The 27,704-nt window shown below is 44.7% G+C and overlaps 1 protein-coding gene across 3 annotated transcripts in view; it reads left to right on the top strand.

The window, feature by feature from the left end:
• The window catches only part of LHFPL2 (LHFPL tetraspan subfamily member 2), a 114,272-nt gene that overhangs the window by 65,391 nt on the left and 21,177 nt on the right, over window positions 1-27,704 (top strand). For all 3 annotated transcript variants that reach the window (XM_088443881.1, XM_088443880.1, XM_088443882.1), the window contains one exon: window positions 26,973-27,680. In XM_088443881.1, coding sequence (XP_088300007.1) covers window positions 27,260-27,680 — 421 coding nt within the window. In that variant the 5' untranslated portion in view covers window positions 26,973-27,259. The remainder of the gene's footprint in view (window positions 1-26,972; window positions 27,681-27,704) is intronic.

The raw sequence follows: 27,704 nt of genomic DNA, 5'->3' as shown, positions 1-27,704 counted from the left end.
ACCACTGGGGGGGAGGTTAGGGTTAGGCACCACTAAGGGAGGGTTAGGGTACTTACCAGCCCCAGTCGGTATCCTGACGGTTTGGGCTTCCAGCATTGGTATTTAGTCCGCCGGCAATGCATGCAGTGGCATTACATACTGATTCCGCCACAAGGTTTCCGCAGCACCTTACAAAGTGCATAAACAAATGAGCACACAAGAAAAACCATTATTACCAGTACAAAACCATGCAGGACAAGGACATGACTGATAAACATTGCTGCATAACACTCTTAAATAAGCAGCAGGGCGTCAGTTAGGTACTGTTGTGGGGAGTTAGGAGTAAATGATAGCATAAGTAAGGGAAGGAGAAGCACGTGAGCTAAGAGGACCCTGCTCGTGACAGCTTACATTCTAAATGGGAGGGCAGATAGGGGTGACACAGATGTGGTAGATGGTGAGCAAGGAAAATGGAGCAGTGGGTTAGGATGAGTGCTTTAAAGCTTTGTGGAATATTTGGATCTTGAGCACCCATTTGAAGATTAGGAGCCAGGAAGCAAAGTTTTCAAGGAATTTGGAGCTGGTGCCAGGGGGATGACCATTGCTCGAAGGTGAAATGGTTGGAAGAGGCGAATAGCATGAACCTTGAATTTAGAGAATGAAAGGGAGGGTTCAGAGGGTGTAGTTTGGTAGAAGTGACCAGAAGATAGAAGGATCTCAAAACCACCGCATGGTGATCTCTGGGCTAGAGTGCAAGAGAATGTGAGACCCCCAAAGGAGAGAGCAGCAGGTAGATGTGGTGTCAGAGGGGGAAATCCAGGATTTGTTGATGGCTAGGAGACTCATAGATTTGAAGATGAAAGAGGTCATGGATGGGGTCCAGGTAATTTTACAGATAGATTTGGCATTCCAGAGAGCACATGAGAGTGGGACAGAGTGAAGAGGAGAGACGTGAATTAGATTATTAGGGTTGCAGTAGCATGGAGGTGAAATTGATTTAGAGCAGGGGTAAGAGGAGTGTGTAGGGATGGGACAGGCTTCTGAATGAGGAAGGGTGACAGCAGGTGGTGGGCAAGGTGGAAGTTTAGTGTGGGTGGAGAAGAGGAATGGAGACGTGGAGAGAAGGAAGGTTGCAGAGCTTAGTAATGGTGGTGTAGCAGGACCATGGTAGAAGAAAGTGATTGATAAAGGAGTACTTCTAAAATGCATTCAGAAACTGATAAGGAGATAATGCAGACAGAGGGGGTTTGGTGTCACCTATATACGTTGAATAGGTAAGAGGGGATCAAAGTTATCTAAAACAACACTGCAGGTTTTATTATTCAGGAATTTGAAGATGTGTTTTTGGGCATGTGTAAAAAAGTTGTGTGATTAGAATGCACTATTTTGGTCAAATAATATAGGTGCAGCACAGGAGAAGTGTTGGAGATGGGAAGGTGAGAAGTGAGGATTATAGTCATAGGTCATTGGGCCTGATTCAGACCCACTCACGAGCTGTCGATGTTGATTGACAGCACGCCCCCTTTGGTGGGCGTGCCGGGGGCGTGCCAGCCAGACGGAGGCGTTCCCAAGGGAACGCCTACCGTCACTAGTGATGTCAGTGGGAGTGATTTTGGCTCTGATAGAGCCAAAATCACTCCTGGCCTTGCGGTTGAGAAACTCAACCGCAGGCTTCTGCTCGCACTGGCGATGGTCGCGATGGTCAAGACCATCGCGACCATCATCCTGCACGCTCGTATAGGCTGTGGGTGGTGACCCACAGCTATACGAGCGTCCAGGAGGACGCTCCATATTTATGGAGGTGGGCCCTGATTCAGAGCGAGCGCTCTGGTCAGAGCGTCCGGCTCTAAATCAGGGCCATTGTCAGATCATAGAACATAGGTAGGGTGTCAAACAAAGAAGTTAAGAAATGTAGAAGGTACTTCGTTCTATAGGTCTTCTTTATGTATTTATAAATGGGAACCAAAGTCAGCCAGTCAGGGGATAGCGGCTCTTCATAAACTCCCTTCTATGTATGTTTAACCTACTGTTTTGTGGCGATTTATTCTTATGTCCTATAACACCAGGGCCCTACAAGCAATCACCAGAGCTTCATAATTCTATACTTAACATCCATCTCCTTCCCCAACTTTTAACCTATTAGATCTTCCCTTTCTAACTAGACAATCTCTGACTTCATGGGGTATGTTTATCCAGACATCTTTCTGATATTACAATAAATAGTGAGTTTTGTAACTCAACTCAAATGTAGAGTTCCTGTTTTAAATGAGTCTATAATAGATGATGCAGCAGATTGACTTGTAGACTAGTCCCAATGGTATTTGTTTTGGCCACTGCTTAAAGAGTCTGCAACCCAAAGCCACAAATAATACCGCAATTAATGTTTGTGTTGGTTTTGTTGTAACTGACCCTATGTGATTCAGTTATAGTCTTGAAATATTCCATCCTGGGTCTGTGTTTCCGCTGTGTTCTGACCAGTGCTGGTCCCCCTCTTGCATTGATTTTTGAGGTAGCATATGATGTTAGGTTCATATCTATAAGCAATGGTATCATTCCCAGGGCTCACTGTGTTTTAGTACTTGATGGGTTTCAAACTGTGACCAGTCTAACGCTAATAAGCAACTGTGTTTGATCTTTCTTTGTTAGTTGTTGCATCACCAAGCTGTCACTACAAGAGCTTTTGACAAGTCATCCTTTTTAGCTCTGCATCTCTCAGAGGTTACTCATTTTGACTCCATATTGAGTTTGCTTTAGGCTTTGTGAAGAGACATAGTAAATATTGCATACTTTAATTGATCCTGCTTTACTGTTTTATTTTTTTCTTTTTGACACAATATGATAAGAAAACAATACATTAAATTATGAAAAAGCGCCCCTGATGAAATTACAATAGACAAAATGCGTAGGGTACATCTTCAAACAACACCTGCATGTCAGAAAATCTTGGATCCAACATGTGAACTGTCAGCAGTGGCGGCTCCAGAGGTGGGGGCTGCAGTGCATTCCAAAATTCAAATAGGGGAGTCACACCACCTGTCATTTCACACACTGCCAAACCTTACCGGCTGGGACTGCGCTGGCGCCCCACCCCTGACAGTCAGTATTCCGTTGCGGACACTTGAACTTCTTTTATAATTTGATGTGCGTGTTCATAATCTTATATTCAGTGTCCTAAAGGGATGTAATCCTCAGTTGTGTATACTGCATGTTAGGGTGTAGATGCCTTTCTGTGTCCGATAAATTCCATACGGATCTTCACTCTTTCTATATTGTTGAATATAAGTTTGGAACTACAGCTGTTTCTACTGAAACTTTCCGAAGACTCGCTTAACTTGGCGACAGTCTTTGGGCAGCTTTACATCTATAAAATAAAAATTTATTTAAACTTGCATAGTATTATTCCTAATATGGATTTTAAAAATGTAGAACTTTTTCTTATTTTTTTTTTTTGTAATAAGTCAAATTCTTCCTTTTTATACTTCAGTCTAAAAGTAAAAATGTAATTCTTCTACATACATTGAGGATTCCAATAATATATAATAGCAGCTATTCCTTGTTTTGCTGATTGAAGTATTTCTGTATTGGCCAGACACCTCAGAATTTCATGACTTCTTATCACCCTGTCTAGTGGTTACACCGTCTGTACAATACAGCCTTTGTGTTCTGAAAGCAGTTTATTATATCATTGTATATGAGTATATAGTATGTAGCACGTCCCTAGGGAAGACTGCAATAACTGCACTCCGTCTCTTGTAAAATGCAGTTCTAAGCCTATTAAGTATCAATCAAATACATGGAAGTAATTCTGGGCTCATATCAGTCTATAAGCGCCTTTCACTGGGACGTGGCTTTTTGCTCTTATTTTCTCAGCTGTCTGTATGCTGTTTGCATAAGTTTGGGCTTTTAATGTGCAATTAGTTAGTTATGTGGATCATTCTATTGACAAGGCGACAACAACCTGCAGTCAGTATATTAATGACAAGACTACATAAATAAAATGTTCTGCCTATATAAGAAGCCAACATCATTTTACTTTATTCTTTTTGTATTTCCACCTTCATAGCGGGTATCGGGCAAATGCTGATGTTTGTTAACCATATGAGATGGCTCCATAAATGTCAGTGGCAACAGGGCCGGTTCGAGGTATGTTCGACCAGTGCAGTCGAACAGGGCGCCACCCCATAGAGGGCGCACCTATCCCAACCATTCCCTTTCAGCGGGACAGTCCCGTTTTTTGGGCTCTGCCCTGCTGTTCCACCCGCGGGGTCAAGTGTCCCGTGGGTGGTTGGGCACATCCATTGCCGTGGTGGTGCCGGCCCCGGGGAAGAGGAATGGATAACGCGTGCATGTGCGCGGCATCCCATTCAGTGCTGAAAGAGGGCTGGGGGCATCCCAGCTACTAATGTAGTGCTGGGCTTGCCCCCAGCCTGACGTTAATGGGAGGTGTGCCATACAGGCACTGCCCCCAAATAACGTCATTTAGGGGACATGGCCTATGGTAATTAGGCCATGCCCCTATTTTCAAAGCCACACGCAGGTGAGGGGCGACATGTCCCGGTCTCATACAGGGCGCGGCTCACCTTGGAGCCGGCCCTGAGTGGCAACTTCTATCTATGGTTATGTCACCAAAACCTATAAGGTGATTTACAAGTAGCAGGGGGTGCTTTGTGCTTCTAACATGTCTGTAACATATAAAGGACAACACAGCCGCATGGCTGCAGATGTTCCCACAAGCCGCGGTTAGAGATTCTGGGAAAGTGAATTGTTACACAGGGCAGGACGCTGAGAACCTGGTGACTTGCCGCCAGTGAGGCTTTATTATCTACTAGTGATTTATTACTTGTAGAGGACAAGCAGACTTGGGTGAAAGAGAAAAATTCTAGTTAATGTGTTTTTAAGACTTCTTTTGAAGTAACAGGATGATGTGTGTGTGTGTGTGTGTGTGTGTGTGTGTGTGTGTGTGTATATTCCAAAATTGACCAGGTGATGAAGTGATGTAAACTTATTGATTCTTTACAGTAAAAAGAATAAACATATAATAATTTTTATTCCACATCACAAGTGTTCTTTAATTCCATTAACTACACATATTATATACTGTATGTGGCCGGAGGCCAGCCACACGGGGTTAATTGCTGCCGCGGCACTGAAGGGGTTAACCCCCTGTGTTGTGGCGCCATTTTCTAAAGGAAGAATGGGCACTAGGCGCCATATTTAAAATGTACTAGGCGCCGAGTGTTTTAAAAAAATGTTTTAAATATAGACTTCTCTGCCGCGGTCCGGCCCCGCTCTGGCGGCCGCGGCAGGGATGAGGTAACCCCCGATGTGCCACACCGGGGAAGAACGGAGTGCAGGGAGCCACTCTGCGCTCCACGCTGTGGACCGGGAGCAGCGCTCCCAGCACCACAGGACACCAGAAAGCCGCTGCAGCATGGACACTATTGTCCCGGACGGCAGGGCTAAGTGGCGCACAGGGGGACCGGGCTAGCCAGCTCCCCAGGTGGTGCTGTGCACTGACACTGGGGACTGGGAGCATCCTAGCTCCACAGCACAGCGTGGGGGCAGTTAACCTCACCGAGGGGAGGACTGCGACGGCCGCACACTGGGGGTCAGGAGCTCTGGCTTCAGATACCCCAGCACGGAGGGGAGGCCACACACTGGGAGACTGGAGAAGCCGGCTCCCAGTGCAGCGCAGCAGCGGGGTTGTCTAGGGCAGCATGGCCACCAGTTGGGGGGGACAGGGAGCATTGGCTCCCTGAGTCCCCAGCGCTGAGAGGGGGCAGTATGGAGCGCTCGCAGCCAGAGTTCTGTGTTACGGAGCTCAGGAGGATTAACCCCAGCAGTCCAGGACTGCAGGGATAAGGGAGCCCAGCGCTGAGCGCTGGGCACAGTAAAATAATAAATAAATATAAATGTATTTGAAATGGCTTGTGCAGCACTGAGCCAGGACAGGGAGGTCCTGGGCTGCAGTGTTGCAAGTGTGTAACAGCCGCCTGATGCAGGGCACAGGCTTGGGGTGTATGTAAAAACACAATGTATTTTAAATGTATATCTTTAATGTATGATTTTAAATGTATAATTTAAGGAAAAGTGCACTTACCTGTGATGCTCTGGATGGCCAGGGGATCCAGAGTCCTCCATGGGCTGCTGGATCCCCCAGCCCCTTCCAGAAGAAATAAAATGTCCTCCTATGCAGCCTCATGCCTGGGGATGGTATGAGAAGGTGCATAGGAAGCTAGCTAATGCAGCCAGCTAACTGTGGCAGGGAGCTCCAAAAGGGCTTCCCCTCCGTAGCAGGGAACCCTGCGTAGGGACCCTGCTTGCACACCTCTGGAACTTCGATTCAGGCAGAGATGGCAGGCTTGGTCCCTTAACAGATTCCTGGAAGAAGGTTTTTGGAGGGAAACCTCCCCCGGCCCTAGACGAGCCGACTCCTGGGTGGCGACCGAAACATAAGGGACAATGTTAAGTGTGCATGTGGCCAGCACATGCACAGGTCATGCACTTAAGGAGATTGGTTGGAAACTACAGGGCGGACTTGCCCTCTGTGGTAATGTGTATTGGAGTAGCATAAAAGAAGGCTTCATGCCTGGTAAAATTGTACATCTTCGTTTATCCATTTGTGGAGAAGAATTGCTGTAACATCCTGTACCGATTATTCCCCTTCAATCCGAAGGGACGAGTCTTGTTAAAGACTTTGAGCAATAAACACCTTTGCCTTTACTTTGACTACATCTGTACTCTGCGACCAACAGAATTGCGCCAAACGCTGTTCCGTTCTACTGTTCTGGGTTGAGCCGAGCGTCTCCGAAGTTCAAGCCCTCTGCCGCTACCGTGCAGAGCCTGCTCCATTGCAAGAGATCAGGTGGGAACAGCCGACACCAAACAGGAGGTGTGGCCGCAGCCAGTCGACCCATGCGCAGCAGAGCGGTTCCAGGCGGTAGGAGCCTGAGTGTACCTAAGAAGCGGTTCCAAACGCTGATTGTAGAGTTTGGTGGTGGCAGCATTGTTACACCCACGGCGCAGTGGGTGGAGTCAGTGACAGGCGGTCACTGACAGTAAGCAGGAATCCCTGATACCCCAAGGTCAAGTGGGGATCAAAACCTCAACCTGTGATCGGGAGTCCAGGCTGGAAGCCATCCGGTCACAGAGTCCCTAGCGTGGAGCGCAGAGTGGCTCCCTGCACTCAGTTCTCCCCCGGTCTGGCACACCGGGGGTTACCTCATCCCTGCCGCGGCCGCCAGAGCGAGGCCGGAACGCGGCAGAGAAGTCTATATTTAAAACATTTATTTAAAACACTCTGCGCCTAGCGCCGCTAGTACATTTTAAATATGGCTCCTAGCGCCCGTTGTTCCTTTCGAAAATGGCACAGGGGTTAACCCCTTCAGTGCCGCGGCAGCCATTAACCCCATGTGGCTGGCCTCCGCCCACAATATAGACTTATCTTGCTTCTATATAACAATTCTTTGATATTTGTCCTATTCACTGTGTGCAAAATGGGTTGGATAGTTGTATGTTTATCACAGCAATGTTCAGTTTGTTCTGTCTCACAAGTTTTCGAATAAAAAATGCTTTAAAAGAAAAACAAAGAGCGCTGCGACGGCCGTGGAGTTCAATTACATTTGTATTCCCGTTCTTATTAGCTAATGGGCTAATCATTGTTGTAGTTTTTATTTGGTAATACAATCTGATAGGAATAGAGCCAGTTACTATGACAACAACACCGTTAATTTAAATGGTAGTGCAGCTACCTGTCAAACTTGCACGCTTTTCAGATGCTTTGGTTCACAAATGCTTGTAATTTTGGAAGTTCACTGGAGGGCATTACGCTGCATTCGCTGCATTGTGACTTGCGTTGAACACTAACATCACTGCACATGCTACCAATACAAGTATGAATGCAGGTGGCTGGGTGACACCAGAAACAATAGTTTCTAGTTTCATACTCATTCACATTTGTTGTACTTGCATTAAAAATGCTACAAATAGTGTGTACTGTGACAGCTATGTGTGTACATACTGCTGTATTTGGCACTTCTGCTTGCAGGAGAATCTAACCAACACCTCTTGTATTTAACATCCACTGTTTTCAGAGCAAGTTGTGTAACCTGAAGCTAGTATCCCAGAACATCCTCCTATAACTCTGGGATCCGTTAGTAAAATGTTGTTTGCTTTTTGACATATCTGAAATTGACCACATATATAGGTGGCCGGCATCACCATAGAATGGCCAGACCACTACAACATGTAATGGCCCGTACACACAGGACGATCAGACAATGATCAGATATCGTTGTCTGATCGTCCTGCATGTGCTGGATGTTTGATATCGAACATCCAGCAACATGCACCAACCCCCAAATGACGTCCCTATGGTAAACAGGCCTGCATGCATGGGCGATGATCGATATCGACCATCCGTGCCCGCACATCGACCATCGTTTGGTTGTTGGAGGGGTTAAAAAAAAGGACGATCTAAACGATCAAACTATACAGTTATCGTTTTATATTGTCCTGTTTTTATCTGACCGTGTGCATGCACCATAAGTTCATCTAATTGCATTTATATTTCCTCTTGAAATCCACTTTCATGTGTTGACCAGGATTTTACTGAACCTCTGCATTTAATAATTTCAGTAACGGTCAGTGCATAAGTGAACGGAACCTTCAAAACAAGCTTTGCACGTAGAAGTTTTATATTGTTGTTAAAAAACTATATAACACCATAACTTGCAGCCATATTATCACAAGTAGCCATAACCTGGATGCATGAGCTGTATGCTCAACCTGAGCTGCAATCACAGCATCTTAAACACTGCTGTCAAAATAGATGTCATTAATCTCGTCCTGCATACTCACCGACACTTCCTGGAGCACCGCTGGTAGGATTGCAGCCTCTGTATAGTAGCCTGTAAATGTACAATAGCCATGTAGCAGTTGAGAATCTAGTACTATACCATTAAATCTGTACTACAGGAGTACCTTGCAGCCTTCACTTGGGTTTGTCTTCCAATCCTTTACCCGCTTTACTCTGACTTCTGTTGGATGCCCTGCATTGGATATTCATTACCCTACAGAGGAAAGGTGTGAATAGTCACCAATGGTTTTCATTTTAAAAGGACTTGACTTAATAATAATATCATTTATTTTTATGGCACCACAAGTGTTCCGCAGCGCCTTACAAAGTACATAAACAGGTTGACGTACCGTACAATACAATACAGGACAAGGATAATATACATTGCTACATTCGTGACCATAACACGAAGATAAGCAACTGAGCAAAGCAACCAAGTGTTAGGTGCCCTAGTGGGGAGTAAGAAGTAGATGAAAGTAGAGTAAGGAGAAGCACAAGAGGGTAGAGGGCCCTGCTCATAAGAGCTTATATTCTAGAGGGGAATTTAGACCATCATTGTGGACTGAAAACTACAGTTGGATGCTGTGTCTAGAAAACATTTTTCCAAATACTGACTTCACATCTGATTTGTATGCGTCCTGCCTGCCAAAGCAACCCGATTACATCATTACATGAAGACCTCATTACACAGCCATAGAAGTTAGATACTCCGTCCTTTTCCTGTTGAGCTAATTCTTATCGGAGATACTGAAGTCTGTGATTTGTGTTAGCTCTTCAGTGAGTCATTGTCCCCTTAGGATTTCATGAAGTAAATCATCCAGTTTGTCTCAGACTGTTTATTCCCTACAGACCTAAGGTTCAGCTATAAACTTTATTGCTTTGTGTATTATTCAGCAAGCACAATGATTCAGCAGGGCAGATGTACAGTAACAGCATCCAGCCAAATCACTGTTTTAGTTGACTGTGATCTCTTGGCAGCAACAGTTATTAACCTAGTGGTCACCTTGAAATTTAGATTGTGTTCCCATGATCCTCTCTGCAGACAGTTGGGTGTTCTACTATCTAAATATACTTTGTGTTCCCGCTAGGCTGTTTTAGAGGGGCACCGCGCCCTGCCCGATTTTAAAGTGGCAAAATGCACCCTGCCTTTTTCGCAGCGCCCTGCTAAAACAGCCTGCCCTGTGACTCGTCTACCCATGGGCCGCAGTGTCCCGTGGGTGACAGAAGTAGCTGTGACCTATCTCCGCCGAGTGAATAGCTTGGGGGAAGCTCAGCACCTCCGTAAGTGCTGGGCAGGCCCCCAAGTGTGACGAATTGGGGCGTGTCCCAAGGACACGCCCCTTTCCGGGACCCACCCTCACCTTTAATGCGCGCAGAAGCTCCCTGCTCAGACCCCTGCCTTGCCCGCAGGCTACCGGGAACACTAATATACTGATTACTAATCCTGGTTCATACTGCCCATCTTTTTAGGGCACATCACGTGGAGAGTGTCCAGCATTGCCAATGGGTTGGCATTAACCGTAAAGTAAATAAAGAACTCTGTAATGAAATGTACAGTTAATGGGTTGGATAGCGGCTTTAAGCTTAACAGAAAACTCAGTTTAATGGCTGTGGGGTTTTTTAAGTTTGATTGGCTTTGTTCCACTTCAAAGTTGCTCCAAAAATAGGACTGGAAATAGAATAAGTAATTAGTATTGGAACAGTTTTATAGGATGCTTTTAAATAAAAGTTTTTCAATGCAGCAATACCACAGTATGGCCTGGAAACAAACCATTGCCAGATAATGACCCCCCCATGCAAAGCAAATACAATGTCGGGCATGTGGCCCAGAGATGACCACAGATTACCCTGATTGACCCATATTTTTACTGCCAATGACATCAGACCTTACCCAGGTTTGCCCACCTATGTGTGGTAAAATTAGACTTCTTTTTTCACCCTGCACCAAGTGACAGGTTTGGATCATGTTTTATTACAAGATTGTTGGCTCCTAAAATGTTATCCAGGTTTTTAACTTTCAGGTTAGTGTAAAGAATCTATTTCTCCATACAAATGGACAATGATAAATATACAGGTTCTGTTATTGTATTTAATCAGTTATTGGTAATAGACAGACGTTTGGCTTCTTTTATTGGTGACCTCTGTTAGTGATATACATTTTAATGATTTTTGTGGGTTAGATTAGCCCCACGACTCTCTAAATGGGTAATGGCGCTATGGGGGTGATTCATTAAACGCGGTATTAATAGCGCTCGCAAAGGAGTTCCCGTAGCTTTTCAATTCAGTGTGCTGTTAAGTCCAACTAAAGCCACTTAAGTCAGAGAATGCCGGTTAGCACGACCAAAGCAGGGTGTTTAGTCGCGCTAAGCGGCATTCCCCGGGAAAAAGTGCTGGCCACGAGGCTGTTAGCGCCGTGCTAAGCCGGAAAACGGCGTTAGGCTGGCACTTTAGTCTGATTTCAGCTCGTACCCTCAGGAGTTTGTGAGAAGGAATCCTTTTGTCAGGGTAACAGTGCGGTCAATTAATAGCCCCGGGAACTCCTTCCCGGGCTATTCAACATCGCGCTGAATTGAATCGCCCCCAAGAGTAGTGGGAGTAGTGGACAACATAGATATATTTTTTGTGTATATAATTTTTTTTTCCTTTTCTTGAGGTTTCTGTATGTCGGGGGTTTTACAAAGTTTGTTGTGCCTCCAAGTCGCCACAATATTATTTTTATTTTCTTACTCAGTTTGGCTCTTCTGTGCAAATTAGCTAATTGCATGAAATTGTTGCATCTATAACAAAAAATGGATTTACACATGAAAGAATATATATATATTTTTTTTACACACTATAAAAAGGCCACAAGTTTTGTTTGTGACTCGTGCAATAATTTCATGGAATGAGCCAAATGCATGACTATCATTCCTAGAAGCAAAGGAGGAATGGGAGGGGAAAGTGTCTACGGTTCCCTATTGCTAAGAAAGTTACCTGTGCTCATTTGCAGTTCCTTGGTTGCTGAGCGGGATGTGGAAAGTAACACTGTAATATATTTATCTTATGTCATTGTTGGTGAGGGGAGATTGCTCATTTTCTACCGTTGTAATAAATTACAAGCTATTCTATTTATTGGATAGATTTTATTTTGTGTGTTTTAAATTAATGTACTTTTCCAGATTATTTCAGCTGTTTGTCTTTAAAGTCCCATTACATTGAGATACATTATACTTTTTAAAAACGTATGCTTTTTATTTTTAAAATTTTTGTGCTGAAATTAAGACATTTGTCAGTTATAGACCCCACACCAGAAATCCTGTGTTTGCCCAAGAGGATAAGAATTTTGCCTGGGATCTCATCTTTCATTAACTTTTATTCGGGTTCCGGACGACTGTAGATGGACAGTAATTAGCTAGACAATGTCTAGGTAGACTCCAGATGTTAGACGGACAAAACGTCAGTCGACCAGGACAAAAGGTAGACACTTTTTTTTTGTGGGTTAGGTTTGGGATTAGGCACTTAGCGGAGGGTTACGGTTAAGTACTAGAAGGGACGATTGGGGTCAGGCACCTACCTCGATGGTTAGGGTTAGGCACCAGGAGAGAGGGTTAGGGTTAGGCACCAAGGGGGAGGGTTAGGGTGAAGATAAGGGCTAGAAAAAAAATCATGTGTCGAACATTATTTTGTCGGGCGTGTTTTGTGTCGACCATTTGAACATGTCGACCTTCTATCTAAATACTATCTCTTATACCACACCCCTTTTATTCTGCTTGAGTGACTTTCTTTTCATTCTTTCTTAGCAAACCTTTTACACTTTACAGGTTTTACGTGGGGAACGTCACTTATAAGTTAATGCAGAGACCGTCAGAATGACATGAAGTGTCTCCTGCAGACCGTCCATATAACTTATTATTTTCTTTTTTACCATGTGCTTATTTTCCATAAATAGCTTTAAGGAACTATGTTGTTGCTGTTTTTTTTTTTTTTTTTCATTTTGTTCCTGGGGTTTTTACCAGTTTTGATTTTTTTTTTTTTTTTTTTTTTTTCAGATACAGAAAATTTTTTTTTTAAATTGCTATTAATGAATCCCTGAAAACCCCAATAAAGTTTAGTGCTTCTCTTAATTTTATTTTAAACAGGAGAGATGGGACAGGATGCCAGGGGAGAGGGAGGTTGGCAGGAGACGTGGAAGAGAAGGAGTGTGTCTGAGGACAGGTTCTCAGATGGAGCGAGACCTCCACACTAGTCAGTGACGCGCAAGTTACCCGGGTGTAGCAGGGCTCCTCTGAGCTGGAGCAAGTTACCCGGGTGTAGCAGGGAGCCTATGAGCTGGAGCTAGCTACCCGGCTGTAGTAGGGAGCCTCTGAGCTGGAGCTAGCTACCCGGATGTAGCAGGGAGCCTCTGAGCTGGAGCAAGTTACCCGGGTGTAGCAGGGAGCCTCTGAGCTGGAGCTAGTTACCCAGGTGTAGCAGGGAGCCTCTGAGCTGGAGCAAGTTACCCGGGTGTAGCAGGGAGCCTCTGAGCTGGAGCAAGTTACCCGGGTGTAGCAGGGAGCCTCTGAGCTGGAGCAAGTTACCCGGGTGTAGCAGGGAGCCTCTGAGCTGGAGCTAGTTACCCGGGTGTAGCAGGGAGCCTCTGAGCTGGAGCTAGTTACCCGGGTGTAGCAGGGAGCCTCTGAGCTGGAGCTAGTTACCCGGGTGTAGCAGGGAGCCTCTGAGCTGGAGCAAGTTACCCGGGTGTAGCAGGGAGCCTCTGAGCTGGAGCAAGTTACCCGGGTGTAGCAGGGAGCCTCTGAGCTGGAGCAAGTTACCCGGGTGTAGCAGGGAGCCTCTGAGCTGGAGCAAGTTACCCGGGTGTAGCAGGGAGCCTCTGAGCTGGAGCTAGCTACCCGGGTGTAGCAGGGAGCCTCTGAGCTGGAGCAAGTTACCCGGGTGTAGCAGGGAGCCTCTGAGCTGGAGCAAGTTACCCGGGTGGAGCAGGGAGCCTCTGAGCTGGAGCTAGTTACCCGGGTGGAGCAGGGAGCCTCTGAGCTGGAGCTAGTTACCCGGTTGTAGCAGGGAGCCTCTGAGCTGGAGCAAGTTACCCGGGTGTAGCAGGGAGCCTCTGAGCTGGAGCAAGTTACCCGGGTGTAGCAGGGAGCCTCTGAGCTGGAGCTAGTTACCCGGGTGTAGCAGGGAGCCTCTGAGCTGGAGCTAGTTACCCGGGTGTAGCAGGGAGCCTCTGAGCTGGAGCTAGTTACCCGGGTGTAGCAGGGAGCCTCTGAGCTGGAGCTAGTTACCCGGGTGTAGCAGGGAGCCTCTGAGCTCGAGCTAGTTACCCGGGTGTAGCAGGGAGCCTCTGAGCTGGAGCAAGTTAGTGGCTGGCTTGAAAGCTTTTATGGTCTGTTGATCAGCATCCATCAGTTTTGAGCCATTGGCAATAGCTCACCAAAGAAGCACTGGGTTGGTCACAGGAACAATCCTACTTTATGGGGAGGACTCTGGTTGGATTAGGGTGACTGGTATGAGAGTATAGCTAAGATTTCTCGGGGGGGGGGGGGTTTGTATTGTTTTTTTAATTGAAAGTGGCAAGAAAAACCCCCAAAAGCTTTATAATTTCATGTTCCCCTCCCCCCCCCCACCTAGACCTTATGGTTAATACAGAAAAACTGAATACCTAATTAGAAATAATACAGTAAATTCAAATAGCTCCTGTGATTACTTTATTAGCCATTAAACTGATCTAATGTTTACACATGGCTCTGATATTTTCAGATTATACTCTGTTAGTAGAACATGTTTGTATGCTGTACCTGAGAACCAGTTCTTCTCAGGCCTCAAGTCATTTATGCATCCTGTGCTATTAAACTGGTATAGCCAGCAAAACCAGGTGGTAGGTGCCATCTTAACATGTCATCAAAGTCTTATTAAATCCTACGTTGGTATTCTCTTGTGTGTGTGGCGAACTGGCATACCTCCCCATTTTGGTGTTCTGGAAATCGGGGTTTGTTGGATGTAACGTTGCATTCAGAAGTGCTAGGATAACACAACCCCCATTGTAATTAGGTGTACAGCATTAGCAGGTATGTGCGAGATGTCCGAGCTATTAATGGTGTGCTGGGACATACTGCAAAATTCCTGCAATCTGCTGGCTGTTGGGAAGATGGGACAGTCCCCTCTCACAGGGATTTTTCTGTCTAACAGTTGGGAGTATAGGTCTGAGATATAGTGCCAGCTTGCTGATCGCTTGTAAGTCAGTGTCCGTGTTCCTGCTGGAAGACCTTAGCCTTGATAAATAAAGCGCACTAGTGAAATGCGCGTATGTCTGTGACTTTGGGCCATATTCAATTGCCGGCAAAAAGTCAGTTGCCGACTTTTTGCAGTCATCGCCACTTTTGGGTGCGAGGAAAGTATCGCGCTCGTCCCTGCGTTTCCCCCTATTCAATTCCAAATCGACGAAAACGGGACCCGGCGAAAATGAAATGAGCGAAAAGTGCTGTCATTTTGGGGGAAATCAGGCTGACACTCCCCTAAAGATGCTGTGACATGGGGGTTAACTATGGGTACCCCTGAATAGCCCTGCTGAAGGTATTTTGGGTCTTTAAATGGTCTCAATAGGTGCGGTTTAGAAAAGTGATGAATAGCATTTTGCATTTTTGGGGGGCAAAAATAAGTGGTCCCAGCAAATTTGGGGTACATGAAAATGGGTGCAAGCATGGTTTAAAAGTCACTTAAGTGGAGCTTTACAATGCACCAAAAACGCTCCTTCAGCAAACACCTGCAATCAAAAAAACACCTCCCCCATACTTGCAGACACCCCAAAGTCTAATTCGCTAGTTTTTGCGTTTATAGCCCCACTTTGTACTTTTTCGACCCCATTTTCAAAGTAATTTTTTGGGGTGTTATATTTTTTGCATTTTTTAGATGCAGTTTACCTTTGGGGGACTATCCAAAGGGTGCAGGGTACTTCCCGCAAGTTTGCATCCCAAAACCCACAATTCTGCACTTTTTTCTGCCGGGCATTTATAGGCGAATCTTGTCCGCTGGTTACAAGGCGCAAACTTTTTGCACTCTTTGCAATTGAATCGGTCGGAAACTTTCCGCCTGACATAATGATGTCATCGGCAAAATTTTCACGCTCAAAACGCCTTTTTGCCGGCAATTGAATATGGCCCATAGTGTCAATATATTATGCCAGCTGTATCCACACTGCTCGATTAAACAGCAACAGTGTATCAGAGCTCCTTCTCTGCACGGCTGTGATTTACACAAAGTTCTGTCATTGATATGATCTGTATCTGTGTTGCTTAGACACATTGTTACAGTGTATAAGAAATAAGAATACAATCTGTTCTGTAATAGAAGCATCTGGGTTAAACCGTGATTTGCATTACATCTCACTGATGGCATCCAGACAACAATAGTAATCTAGGAACTAATTTATTAGTCTGTAGATACAGGGATTTAACTACATTTTTATATCTGGAGTAAATACCTATTTTTCTGAGAGATATATCGTCTTTAAGAGCCTTCAACAAACAGATGCCACAGTGTGGTTATGGATTGATAAATCTACAGTAAAAAGGTAGACAATGTCTAGATAGACACCAGATGTTAGACAGGCAATAGGTCGACACACTAAAGGTAGACATGTAAGAAGGTCGACAGGTACAAATGGTCGTCAGGGTCAAAAGGTCAACATGCATATGGTCGACACATATTTTTTTTTCTCTTCCTAACCCTCCCTCCTGGTGCCTAACTCTAACCGTCAGGGTAGGTACCTGACCCTAACCGTCCCTTCTAGGACCTAACCCTAACCCTCCGGTAAGTGCCTAAAAAATAAAAATAATAATTATAATGTGTCGACCATTTGCCCCTGTCGACCACCTTACATGCCTACCTTTAGTGTGTCAACCTATTGTCCCTGTCGACTTATTGCCTGTCTAACATCTGGTGTCTATTTAGACATTGTCTACCTTTTTACTGTAGATCTATAGACCGGATACCCCACAGTATCATAATGGTGAATATGAATGGCATCTAATTGATTTCATTTAAGTACAAGAATGACATATGATATTCACCTAATATAATTAATAATGACAATATAAGCCCTTAGTCCCAACGATTACAGAGGGACATGTGGGGTGTCTGGGATTTCACTAAGGGCTGATTCATGTGAATATTAATGAATTGATTACAGCCCACACGCTTCTCATTTTTCCTACCACATAATCATTCACGTGGAGGAACCATCCGCAGATTAATATCAAGACTGCATTAGCAATAAGTGGGCAGTAAATGTCCATGTGGTAATGAATGGTCAAGACACAATAAAAACAGACATCCTTTTTAAAAAAAAAAAAAAAAAAATTTTTTTTTTTCATTGTACACTAACACCATTCACTTTATATGTGTAATTTTAACCATATATTTCACTATGCTCCAACCCAAACCTAAAGACATGGTTTGAGTCTATTTTTAGTAGCAGATCAATAAAGGTTACATTTTAGAGTAATTTGATTAGTGCGCCTACCCAATGCAACCTCTCTTCTCTATTCGGAAGACCTTAGTGTGCAAGGACACACTTGCCTTCTAGCTTTTAAAAATATTTTTTATATATTGGCTGAATACATTTCTTAATTATGATGTACACTATGGAACTGTTTCATTGATTTGACTATAACCTTTATATAGGGCTTGCATGCAATTATTTTTGACAGTGGTCAGCAGGAGAAGTTTTAAGGCAGGGGTGGGGAACCTTTTTTCCTCCGACGGCCATTTTAATATATATAACATTATTCGAGGGCCCGGTGCAGGCCACGCCCCCTCCATGTGATGTCACACAGGGGCGCGGGACCACAATCACTGGTGATTACAGTAATGCCCGAGGCATCCTGAGGATGCTCCGGGGAGCTGTAAGGGCAGCAGTGTGACTGTCTGACGCATCCTAAGGATTCTCCAGATGCAGGAGCATATCTATAATTTGCGCAGGGTGTGCTGGGAACATGGGCCCCTGGGTCCAGGGGGGCCCCGCACCGCACACCCTGCACCCATAATAATACTTACCTCTCTGGAGTCCCACGTCGGTGCGGGCGTCCGGCACTGGAAAATGGCCGCTGCAGCCATTTTCCCCTCGTTTGCGCATGCGCAGAACAGGGAAAATGGCCACTGCGGCCATTTTCCCGGTGACCTGTGCATATACTATAGAATCTGGGCACACTCTAGTGGCCAGAGGGCCTGATTCAGAGCTGGACGCTCTGACAGAGCGCACGCTCTGAATCAGGGCCGGCCTTCTTGTTTTTTAGAGCAGCCTCCTGGTCAGCCACAGCTATAGCGAGCGGCCATGAAGATGGTCGCGATGGTCAAGACAATCGCGACAATCGGGTCTTGCGCATGTGCACGACAGAGCCGGCTCCGGTTGCGAGTGCACAGCGCTTGCGACCGGGTCTGAATCAGGCCCAGAGTCTATAACGCCGGCGCTGGCCGAGCACAGTTCAGTGCGCTGCCGGGCGGAAGGAGGGGTCCCATGTCGGAGACTGCACACGGGCCCCCTCCTCTATAGAAACGCCCCTGTCCAGATGGCACTGCTGCATAGATTTTGGCTGCAGGGTGCCAATCTAGACACCCTGCTAGCCAGATGAGGCTAGTAGAAAAAAGCTCAGAGGGCCGCACCAAATGATTCCGGGGGCCTTATATGGCCCCCGGGCCTAAGGTTCCCCACCCCTGCTTTAAGGGATCATGTGGTTTTCAAATGCTAAAGATATTACATTTAGCTACTCTGCAATAGCAGAAAAGACATTTCTCAGGAACTATGGGTCTCATTCAGACCCGCTCGCAAGCGGGCCGATGTAGAGGCCCTGGGCACAGCGGCCGCACTGCGCGTGCGCAAGCCCCGGGGCAAGAGAGAAATTCTCTCGCTCCGGGGCTTACTACAAAAGGAGCGGCTGTCGATGGTGATTGACAGCTTGCACCGTTTTATAGGCGGGGCGGGGGGTGGCTTGCCAAACGGAGGCATTCCCGACGGAACACCTGCCGTTTGGGGGCGGCCCCACTGACCTCACTAATAGAGCCGAAAGCTCACTGGGGCTTGCGGCAGACGAGACCCTACCACAAGGGTCTCGTCGCAAGCCCCGATGATCGCGATGGTCTTGACCATCGCGACCTTAAACCTAGCCCCTCGCTAAAGCTGTGGGTGGTCACCCACAGCCTAGCGAGCAGCCAGGAGGCCGGGACGAAAAATAGATGCGTCCGCCGTCATTCAGAGCGAGTTCCTCTGAATGAGGTCCTATTTGTGCACAGGCAATCCTTATAGAGCCACACGCTAAACAGCACTGTTTTAGTGTTTCATGACATCCACAAAAAGGAGAATTGTAGACTTTCCTGAAGGCTATTTAGAACTGAACATTTCTGAAATGACTAACCATGTTGGTTCCTTCTGATTTTTTTCTTTTCTGCGCATAATTCAGTTATGAAATGAAAGAGTGGAATTCTTGTGCCGTAAGGTAATTGAATTAAGCCTAGAACCATTTCATGGAATTACATGAGTGAATTCAAATTGTTATGGACTAATGTTATTTAATATATCTGTAGGAGCGGAAATGACACTTCGCTCTAATTTTTTGCGTTCCTAGTGCTTGATTTTCATTGCAATATTTTTTTTCTTGTGACAAATATCTACACAGATTTACCAGGTTTTTTTCTTGTAATTTGAGATGGCAGATATGGAAAATCAAGCTGGCTGGTGATCTGCAGCCCTACGATTGCCCCTTTTACTTTGCGGTTCCTTTTTCTCCGGTGGCAAATGACCCAGTCAGTGCAGCGTCATCGTGTGTGTCTACCAATGACTAATTCACTAGACCGCCACAGTGTGACCAACTTGCATATGGAAACGTTACCTTTCATGCGCACTAACACCAGTCAGACACTCTGATGGCGGGACAACACCTGTAGCACCGCAGTACATAAAAAGGCAAAGAAGTATGGTCTTGTTTGGTACAGTGGTTTTCAGTCAAACATGGGGCATAACTGCTGTTAGAAATACATCCTAAATGCAGAGTTTTAGTAGTTTGTGTGTGTGTGTATATGTATGTGTGTGTGTGTGTGTGTGTGTGTGTGTGTGTGTGTGTGTGTGTGTGTGTGTACACCTTTAGTGTGACTCTGAGTGCACAGGCTGTCTTTTTATATTAGGGTTTCCTCCCTGCAGTTGCATCATTGGATGAGCTTGAATATACATTTCCAGCAGAATTCTATGGGGTAGGTGTGCTAAACCTTGGAGAGAGAGAATCTGGAGATAGATAAGGTACCAAACAATCGGCTATAGACTGTGTTTGAAAAATTAAGGTGAAGCTGATTGGTTGGTACTTTATCGACTCTCGCCAAGGCTGAGTACATCTCCCCCATAGAATTCTGTTGTAAATGTAAATTAGTACATCTACCCCTATATATGGAATTGCTCTTCAGGACAGTTTGTCGTGGTCCCACCCTGTTCTGTTTTCAACTATCTGTAGGTTTGGGAAATTGTGGAAGGAAGGGTTAGTAATCTATATAGTCATTTACTTGTACTGAAGTTGGAAACAGCCAAGTACACTTAATGTTTCCATAGGTCTGGTTTAGTAAGACATAATAATTTATTCAGTTATGCTACCTATTTATGTCTGGCCGGTGGCTGGTCCACTACGGCTGCATTAATGGCAAAGCATTTAATAAAATGAAGGACATTTTCTCACCTGCTGTCACTGGTTTCTTCCAAAAAAAAAAAAAAAAAAAAATGTAAATCACATTTTCCCTTAATCCTGATTCCTCATGCACCCAAATGACGTGGGAATAGTTCCTGGTAACGGCTTCATCTTACATGCAGTATTGCGGTGGTTTTTATAATCAGTGATCATTGGTGTCCTGTTTGTTTTTCATTTTTATTATAGGAACCTAGGCCCTCATTCAGAGCCACTCGCTAGCGGCAGTACGCTCGTTCCGAGCGATGTTCGCACATCTGCGCATGCGTACGGATCGTTATACGCATGCGCGAACCAGTCAGTGCGGCCCAAATTCATGTGCTCGCAATATAGCGAATGCCTGCTATTTTGAGTGACAGAATGAGGCGTATGTGGGTGGTAACAGGGGAAGGTGCTTGAAAATGGGGAGTGGAGATCCGAACGCAGGCGTGCTTAAAGGTCAAAACGGGCGTTTTATGGGTGTGCATAATTAATACAGCAGCGTCATTGACCACGTCACTGGGTTATTTTATAGCCAGAACTGCTCGCAAGATTGTGGTAGCAAAAACCAACCACAAGAATAGCGAGCAGTTCATACGCTGGTCGATGTACTCGATTAATCTAATAAATAGCGGACATGACGTATGGTGCGAGCGGCCAGGGGGCGTTTTTAACAAATAAACGAGCGTATGTTTTGCTCGCTCGTTTAGACTTAGAGGTGTGAACAGACTGCAATTTGCGAACGGATCATTTGAATAGCCACCCCTTGTTTTTGAACGAACGACCGCAAATTGCGAACGGCTCTGAATCAGGCCCCTAATCTCACTACAAGGTTATAGTACTCAGCAGCTATTCCATGTACTAGGGTGCAGACCATACTTGCCTACTTTTCAAAACTAGTTTCAGGGAGATTGTCGGTGGCTGAGGGGGCGTGTCATGTTCAGCCCTGGGGCGTGTCTAGCTCCACCTATGGGCGTGTCTATTATTTAGGGGCGTGTCCTGCAGTGGCAGATGAAAACTATAGTACTAAGAGCAGCATACCACCAGAGCTAGTTTTTGTATGGGTATCATACTACAAAAGGCTGTATAGTCAAATATCATGTGTTAGTTGCGATGTGATTGATGGTTAAGATGTATCTGTATATAATTTTATAGCATGGTTTCAATCAGGCTGAAAAATGATTACAAAAAAAAAGTGGCCGCCCTCATTCAGTGCAAGCGCTCGCTTTTTGCGAGCGCCTCTGAATGAGGTCCTGAGTCCCCTCCCAGTCATTGATAAATTGTTTAATCAAGCACGTACAATGTGCAAACTAGAGAGGGTGCAGGGTGTGGTCATTGTGGCATGCAGGGCATGGAAATGCTGCCCCCTCTGAGCACTTTTCAAAAAACACTAATCATTGGAATCTATTGTTTGAGGCCATTTTATGGTTAATATCAGGCTTGCCTACCCTCCCTATATTAGCAGGAGGCTCCTGAAAGTACAGCTGCCTGTTAAAAAAAATATATAAATCATATATTGACTTGTTAACCATTGAATGTCCTTAGACAATAGTTGCCAATGATTAGGGCCAGCTGTATATTTCGTTCCCTTATTGTGAAATATCATATATCCAGATTAGTCACAGGCAACAACTGCACTCTGAAAGGGCACTCACTAACAGCCATCCATTTATTGGCCACTCACTGCCAGCCATCCATTTATTGGCTGTCAGTGAGTGCACTTTCAATGTGCAGATATTGCCTGTGACAGTCAGCACCCCAACAGAGATAGATATATATAGATATGTGTGTATATAGATATATATATATATATATATATATATATATATATACTCATGACGCTAGTGACACAGGTCTCAATGGCCGCTTCTAATTATATTTTGTGAGGCCATCACAGATCACACACCTGTCTCTGCACACAGTGCAGCGCTGCTGACCAGTGAGGCAGCGCTGCTGACTCGCCTCCGATCTGCTCCGCTCTGCCCGTTGCCACCGCCGCGCCCAAGCACACTCCGTCCATGTGCGCTGATTGCTGACTAGCTGGCCACCGCTACCCACAACCCCGCTGTGGCCGGCCTTTAAGTATCATGACGCCACGCGTTGTGACATCATGACGTCTCCTCGGCTGACTCCGCCCCCCGACAGTCCGGTTTGCGCATGCGGAGTCCTAGGGGGGTTAAGAAATCGGGAGTTTAGTTAATGTTTGCGGGGGAGCGGGAGGGTTTATTAAAAAACGGGAGACTCCCGCTAAAATCGGGAGAGTAGGCAACCCTGGTGCAGACATACTCTGTAATGCACATTCAGGGGCTTGTTTACCGTTTGATGCATTTAAAACACACACACACACACACTTATGAAATACAGCTGTAAAAGAGACACACACACACACACACACTTATGAAATACAGCTGTAAAAGAGACACACACACACACTTATGAAATACAGCTGTAAAAGACACATTTGTGTGTATGCAGGGCCGGATGCGTCACATAGTGTGTCCTGCTCTGCACTGGTTGCATACATGTCAGCTTTACACCAGGAGAGATTGGCAGCACTTGCTTCATGCTCGGAGTAAGAAACCGATACAGATTTGGTGTACCCTATTTGTACACAATCTAATAGTGCAGTGAAGTGACTGGACAGTGTTCTTTATTAAATGCAAAAATCACATTTACCATGTAAAGTGCAAATAAATACAGACAGATATGTCTGGATGTGGGGAAACTTCTAATGTTACTGGGCCATATGCCACACTTGCTGCCCCACCTGTCCCCGTGTATCATTGTGGATATCAAACAAAAATAAAATAAAATGGGAGTTTTTGCTATGCTGGTAAGTGTTCATAGGAGAGAAAAAAAATAGGAATATTTTTAAACCAGGGAAAGCCGGCCTCCCCGAAATATTTGGACAAATTTAAAGTCCATGTGTCCGGGATAGCAATTCTTTTTTTTTTTTTTTTTTTGTGGAAAATCCATACATGACATATACAGCTTTCCTGATACTAACAACCCGTAATCCTATTTATTTATGTGTTGCTTATAGTATAACCGTTGGGAGCTTAAACCTAGTCCTGGCATGTTTCTTCCTTTTCATGTTGGTTGTGTGTGGATGATCAGCATGACTGACCTGTTGCAATCCAGCATGTCTTGTTTACGTCATTTACAGTGTGAAGTGAACTATTCAGCATTGAGGCCTTATCAGAAGATTCCCACCCGGAAAAGTAAACACAAACTTTGTTCCTGTGTGCTGTGAAAGCAAGCGGTCTGTGGTCTACTGTAACCATATCTGCCATTATCTGCTCTCCCTTTAATGGGACTGATATTTACCTAGCTCTGGTATTCATCAGACTGTTACAGCAAAGGGCTTCATTTCATTTATTTGTGAAGGAAGTTTGTGATGTTGAGCAGAACATTGTGTAAAGTTCCAGCTCTGAACAGGAGAAATAATTTCCTCACCCAACTGTTGTCTGTCACAAGAAATAGACCCTCCGTATCCGTGGCAAAACCACGTTTGGCTGTCTGGCCTTAGATTTCCTGAAGTGCTGGCCATTAGTACGTTATACTGTATATTTTGGACCACTATGAATTCTTGAAACATTTAAAAGAAAAAAATAGAATTTAGCAGTTGAGTTGCAAATACACTTCAGTTTAGAGCCCCCTGGTTATGTGGTTAGTCCTTTTACCCTCTTAAAGCAGGGGTTCTCCACTCCAGTTCTCAAGTACCACCAACAGGCCATGTTTTGTGTATTTCTTTAAACAATGCACAGATTTAATATGTTTTGCTGGGTCAGTAATTATCACACCTGCTTCCACAGGCAGAAAGCTCACATCACCTAGATCGGGCTGTTTGGAAACTGGAGGCTTGACTTTGAGAACCACTGCCTTAACTTGGCACTAGTTTTTATTCATTAAATTTAGGAAGATATAAATAAATTTTTTGGTCTTATGTGAGGTACACACTTGGCCGCCGGATCGGACTTTCGACAATTGATTTGGTAAGTATGAGTCTGTGCACTTACCAAACGGCCGATATGTCTGGCCAGAGGAACCAGTGTCGACGTCATTGACATATGGGTCGGTCGTTAGTCCGTACACACCGGCAGATGCACACAATATCTGACCGACATATCACATCTGCCTTGCTGCATGGCTGTCGCGATATATCTGTGAATTATGTCGTTCACCGATATATCGTGGGTACACAGCTGCAGGTACACTGAACGATATATCGTTCATCGGCTGTACGACGGATATATCGTATACAGTGTTTACCCAGCATTCGCTAAAATTCACATTTTTTTATTTTTGTATTGGGTCATTTATTATGTAGCCAACTTTCTGACAGTAGGTAATTATCAGACACCCTATCAGATATTGTTGTATAGTGTTTCTTTGTTTGGGGAGGAGGGGTGGCTTTTAATCTTTAAGAAATAAAAGGGTTGGGATTGCGCCCTAAACATTTCGGGGGCTGATTGCAGATTTAGCCACAAAATGATAGAACATGCAACTGAAAAAGATGCAATTCAAAATTTTTACACTCCTCCAATAACCCTGAACGCAAACACATCTGACCCTGACGTGTGATACCTCTACAGCAAACACTAAAGGGATAGTTTGCATTCTACTTGTGATTTACAGTCTTTGCACCATAGTGTATATTGTAGCACACACCCACCATTTATAAAGGATGGGTAGTAATACTTGCTGACCTCTTCCTGGATGGGTCTATTTTGTGCCTACATTGAACTTATACCATAGATTAATGCAGGCAAAAAGTGAGATCCAAGTGTCATTTATCAAATTCACTGTTTAAACCAAAGCGTCCACATGTCAGTCACACTGTTGCTTAACATTAACCTTTACTGTGGTCATTCTGCCTGGTTCTCTGGAGTGAATGAGTGTAATGTAAAGATTATGGGAATAACATGTACAGTTAAGTAAAAGGGAGGTTTTGTTTTAGTCTTTGAGAGGTTTAAAAAATATTTGTATCCGTAAAGAACATTTCCCTGTTAACAGAATGTCCTATTAAAGACATTGCCCCTACCTTGTACCTGTATAATGGGGGTGGTTCATCTGCGACCCAGTAACGTGGATCTATCCCAGGTGTTTATGAAAGACTATCAGGGGGATTCAATATGGAGCGAAAAGTCATTTTTTGTGATAATTTCGCACCGATGTCATTTTCGCTGGTTTTGGTTGTTACACCGTGTTCAATTTCAAAGACTTTTCGCAGCTTGAATAGGTGGCGAAAAAAAGTGCAGAATTGGGGTTTAGGGGTGCAGGCTAAAAAAAAAATAGCCTGCATCCCTGGGAATGTCATTTTAAAATAAACTGTGTAAAAAAAAAAAAAAAAAAAAAATAGGGACACCCCAAAAAAATTATTTTAAATTTGGGGTGGGAAAAAAATAAATAAATGGGAAAACAGTGTTTAAAAATAGGGAAATAGGTTCAGGGGTATTCTGCAAATATGCTACAGGTGTTTTCTAGAATAGGTTATTAGCGGCAGGTGCATATTTGCAGAATTTTTAAATAAAGACTTTAGGGACTTAAAAATATGCTAGTACCCATTTTCATGTACCCCATATTTGATGGGACCACTAAAAAAAGCAAAAAAAATAACCTAAGTGCTCTTCTGCAACACTTCTTCAATGTCGGGAAAAAAACACCTGCAGCCGCTATTTAAAACCCCGACTTTCATTTGCAGGCTAAAACGGGGGTTACCCATGTTTTTACAGCTTTAGGGAGGTCCTACAATTTATTCCAGGAAAATTTCGTATTTTTACGCAGATCCCACTTTGCAGGTTCCTGTTTTCGTAGCTTTTATATTGAATACGGGCATAAAGCGGGCGCGTGCCTGATACTTTATCCCAGGAAAATCTCCGATGTGGGCCTAAGGTACACATACAGGGGTATTCAATATGGGAGCGAAAAGTCTGTGCTGGACTTTTCGCTCCCATATTGAATACCCCTGTATGTGGTATGAGTGACTGAGCCACCCTCCATGCCACGCTTTGCCAATGTTACAGGCCCACCTTAGTTAGTTAGCAGACTCTGGTCTATCGGATCTCAACACATAGTGCCATGGCATGAGAGGGGATGCTGATCAGTGCTCTCTTTAATCTACCACAGCATATCCGGTTCTCTTTTGCTGAGGCTAAATATTTTCTGGTGTCACACGGGTGCAGAAGAAGCAGGTTGTACAGCATTAGTGTCATCATTCGGGTATCTGGGGAGCTGGGTGTACTTTTTTTAAAGGACAAAACTGGAATGGTCTTTTAAAGTTTTAAATGTTTTCAAATGTCGTTCCGTGTTAACCATATTACTTGATGGGTATATATTATGTCATCCCAGGCAGCCTGCCTTTATGCAATAGTACAAGCCTGTAGTGATTCAGAATAGGACAGTGATTACAGTGGTGAAACAAATATTAATCTCCCTCTCCCTTCTCTGCCTACTCCCCATAGGAGTGTGATGTCATCCTGGTGGGCGGAGCCCTGGAACTTGCTTGGAACACTGAAGAATCATGTTTCAGTATGAATGTATGACGGAGGGATCTGCAGCACAGGACCGATGAGGGGAGAGCTATTTCATTGACTACAATTCTCTGTCTGGATTACAAAACCTTAGGAAGCTGGACTTTTTTTTTTTTTCCCCCCCCCTCTCACAGGATTATATACATTTTATTTTATTTTTTTCTTCTTTTCTATTTCTCCCTGAACTTGTCCACATACTATTCTGAGTGGGCTTCACCATGTGTCATGTCATTGTTACATGCCGCTCTATGCTATGGACCATCCTCAGTATTGTAGTTGCCTTTGGAGAACTCATAGCTTTCATGAGCGAGGACTGGCTGATTGGCAGAGCTAAATACACTGACATTGAGAATGTGACTGGCGGCCAGCAAGAGGCTTATCATCCCACACTGGGCATCTATGGACGTTGCATCAAAGTGCCTCAAGTACAGTACTTCAGAAGAGATCCCTTCTGTGGTCCCTATGCAGAGCATTTTAATGAGATAGCAAGTGGCTTCTGGCAGGCTACCGCTATCTTCCTAGCAGTGGGGATCTCTATCCTCTGTATTGTAGCTTTTGTATCCGTCTTTACCATGTGCGTGCAAAGTGTCATGAAGAAAAGCATATTCAATGTTTGTGGGCTGCTACAAGGAATTGCAGGTGGGTAATCATTGGGCAATCATT

This window comes from Taudactylus pleione, unplaced genomic scaffold (genome assembly GCF_031769625.1).
Source record: "Taudactylus pleione unplaced genomic scaffold, aTauple2 ptg000336l, whole genome shotgun sequence".
In the NCBI taxonomy this organism is placed as follows: Eukaryota; Metazoa; Chordata; class Amphibia; order Anura; family Myobatrachidae; genus Taudactylus; species Taudactylus pleione.
This window is presented reverse-complemented; position numbering and strand designations above follow the sequence as displayed.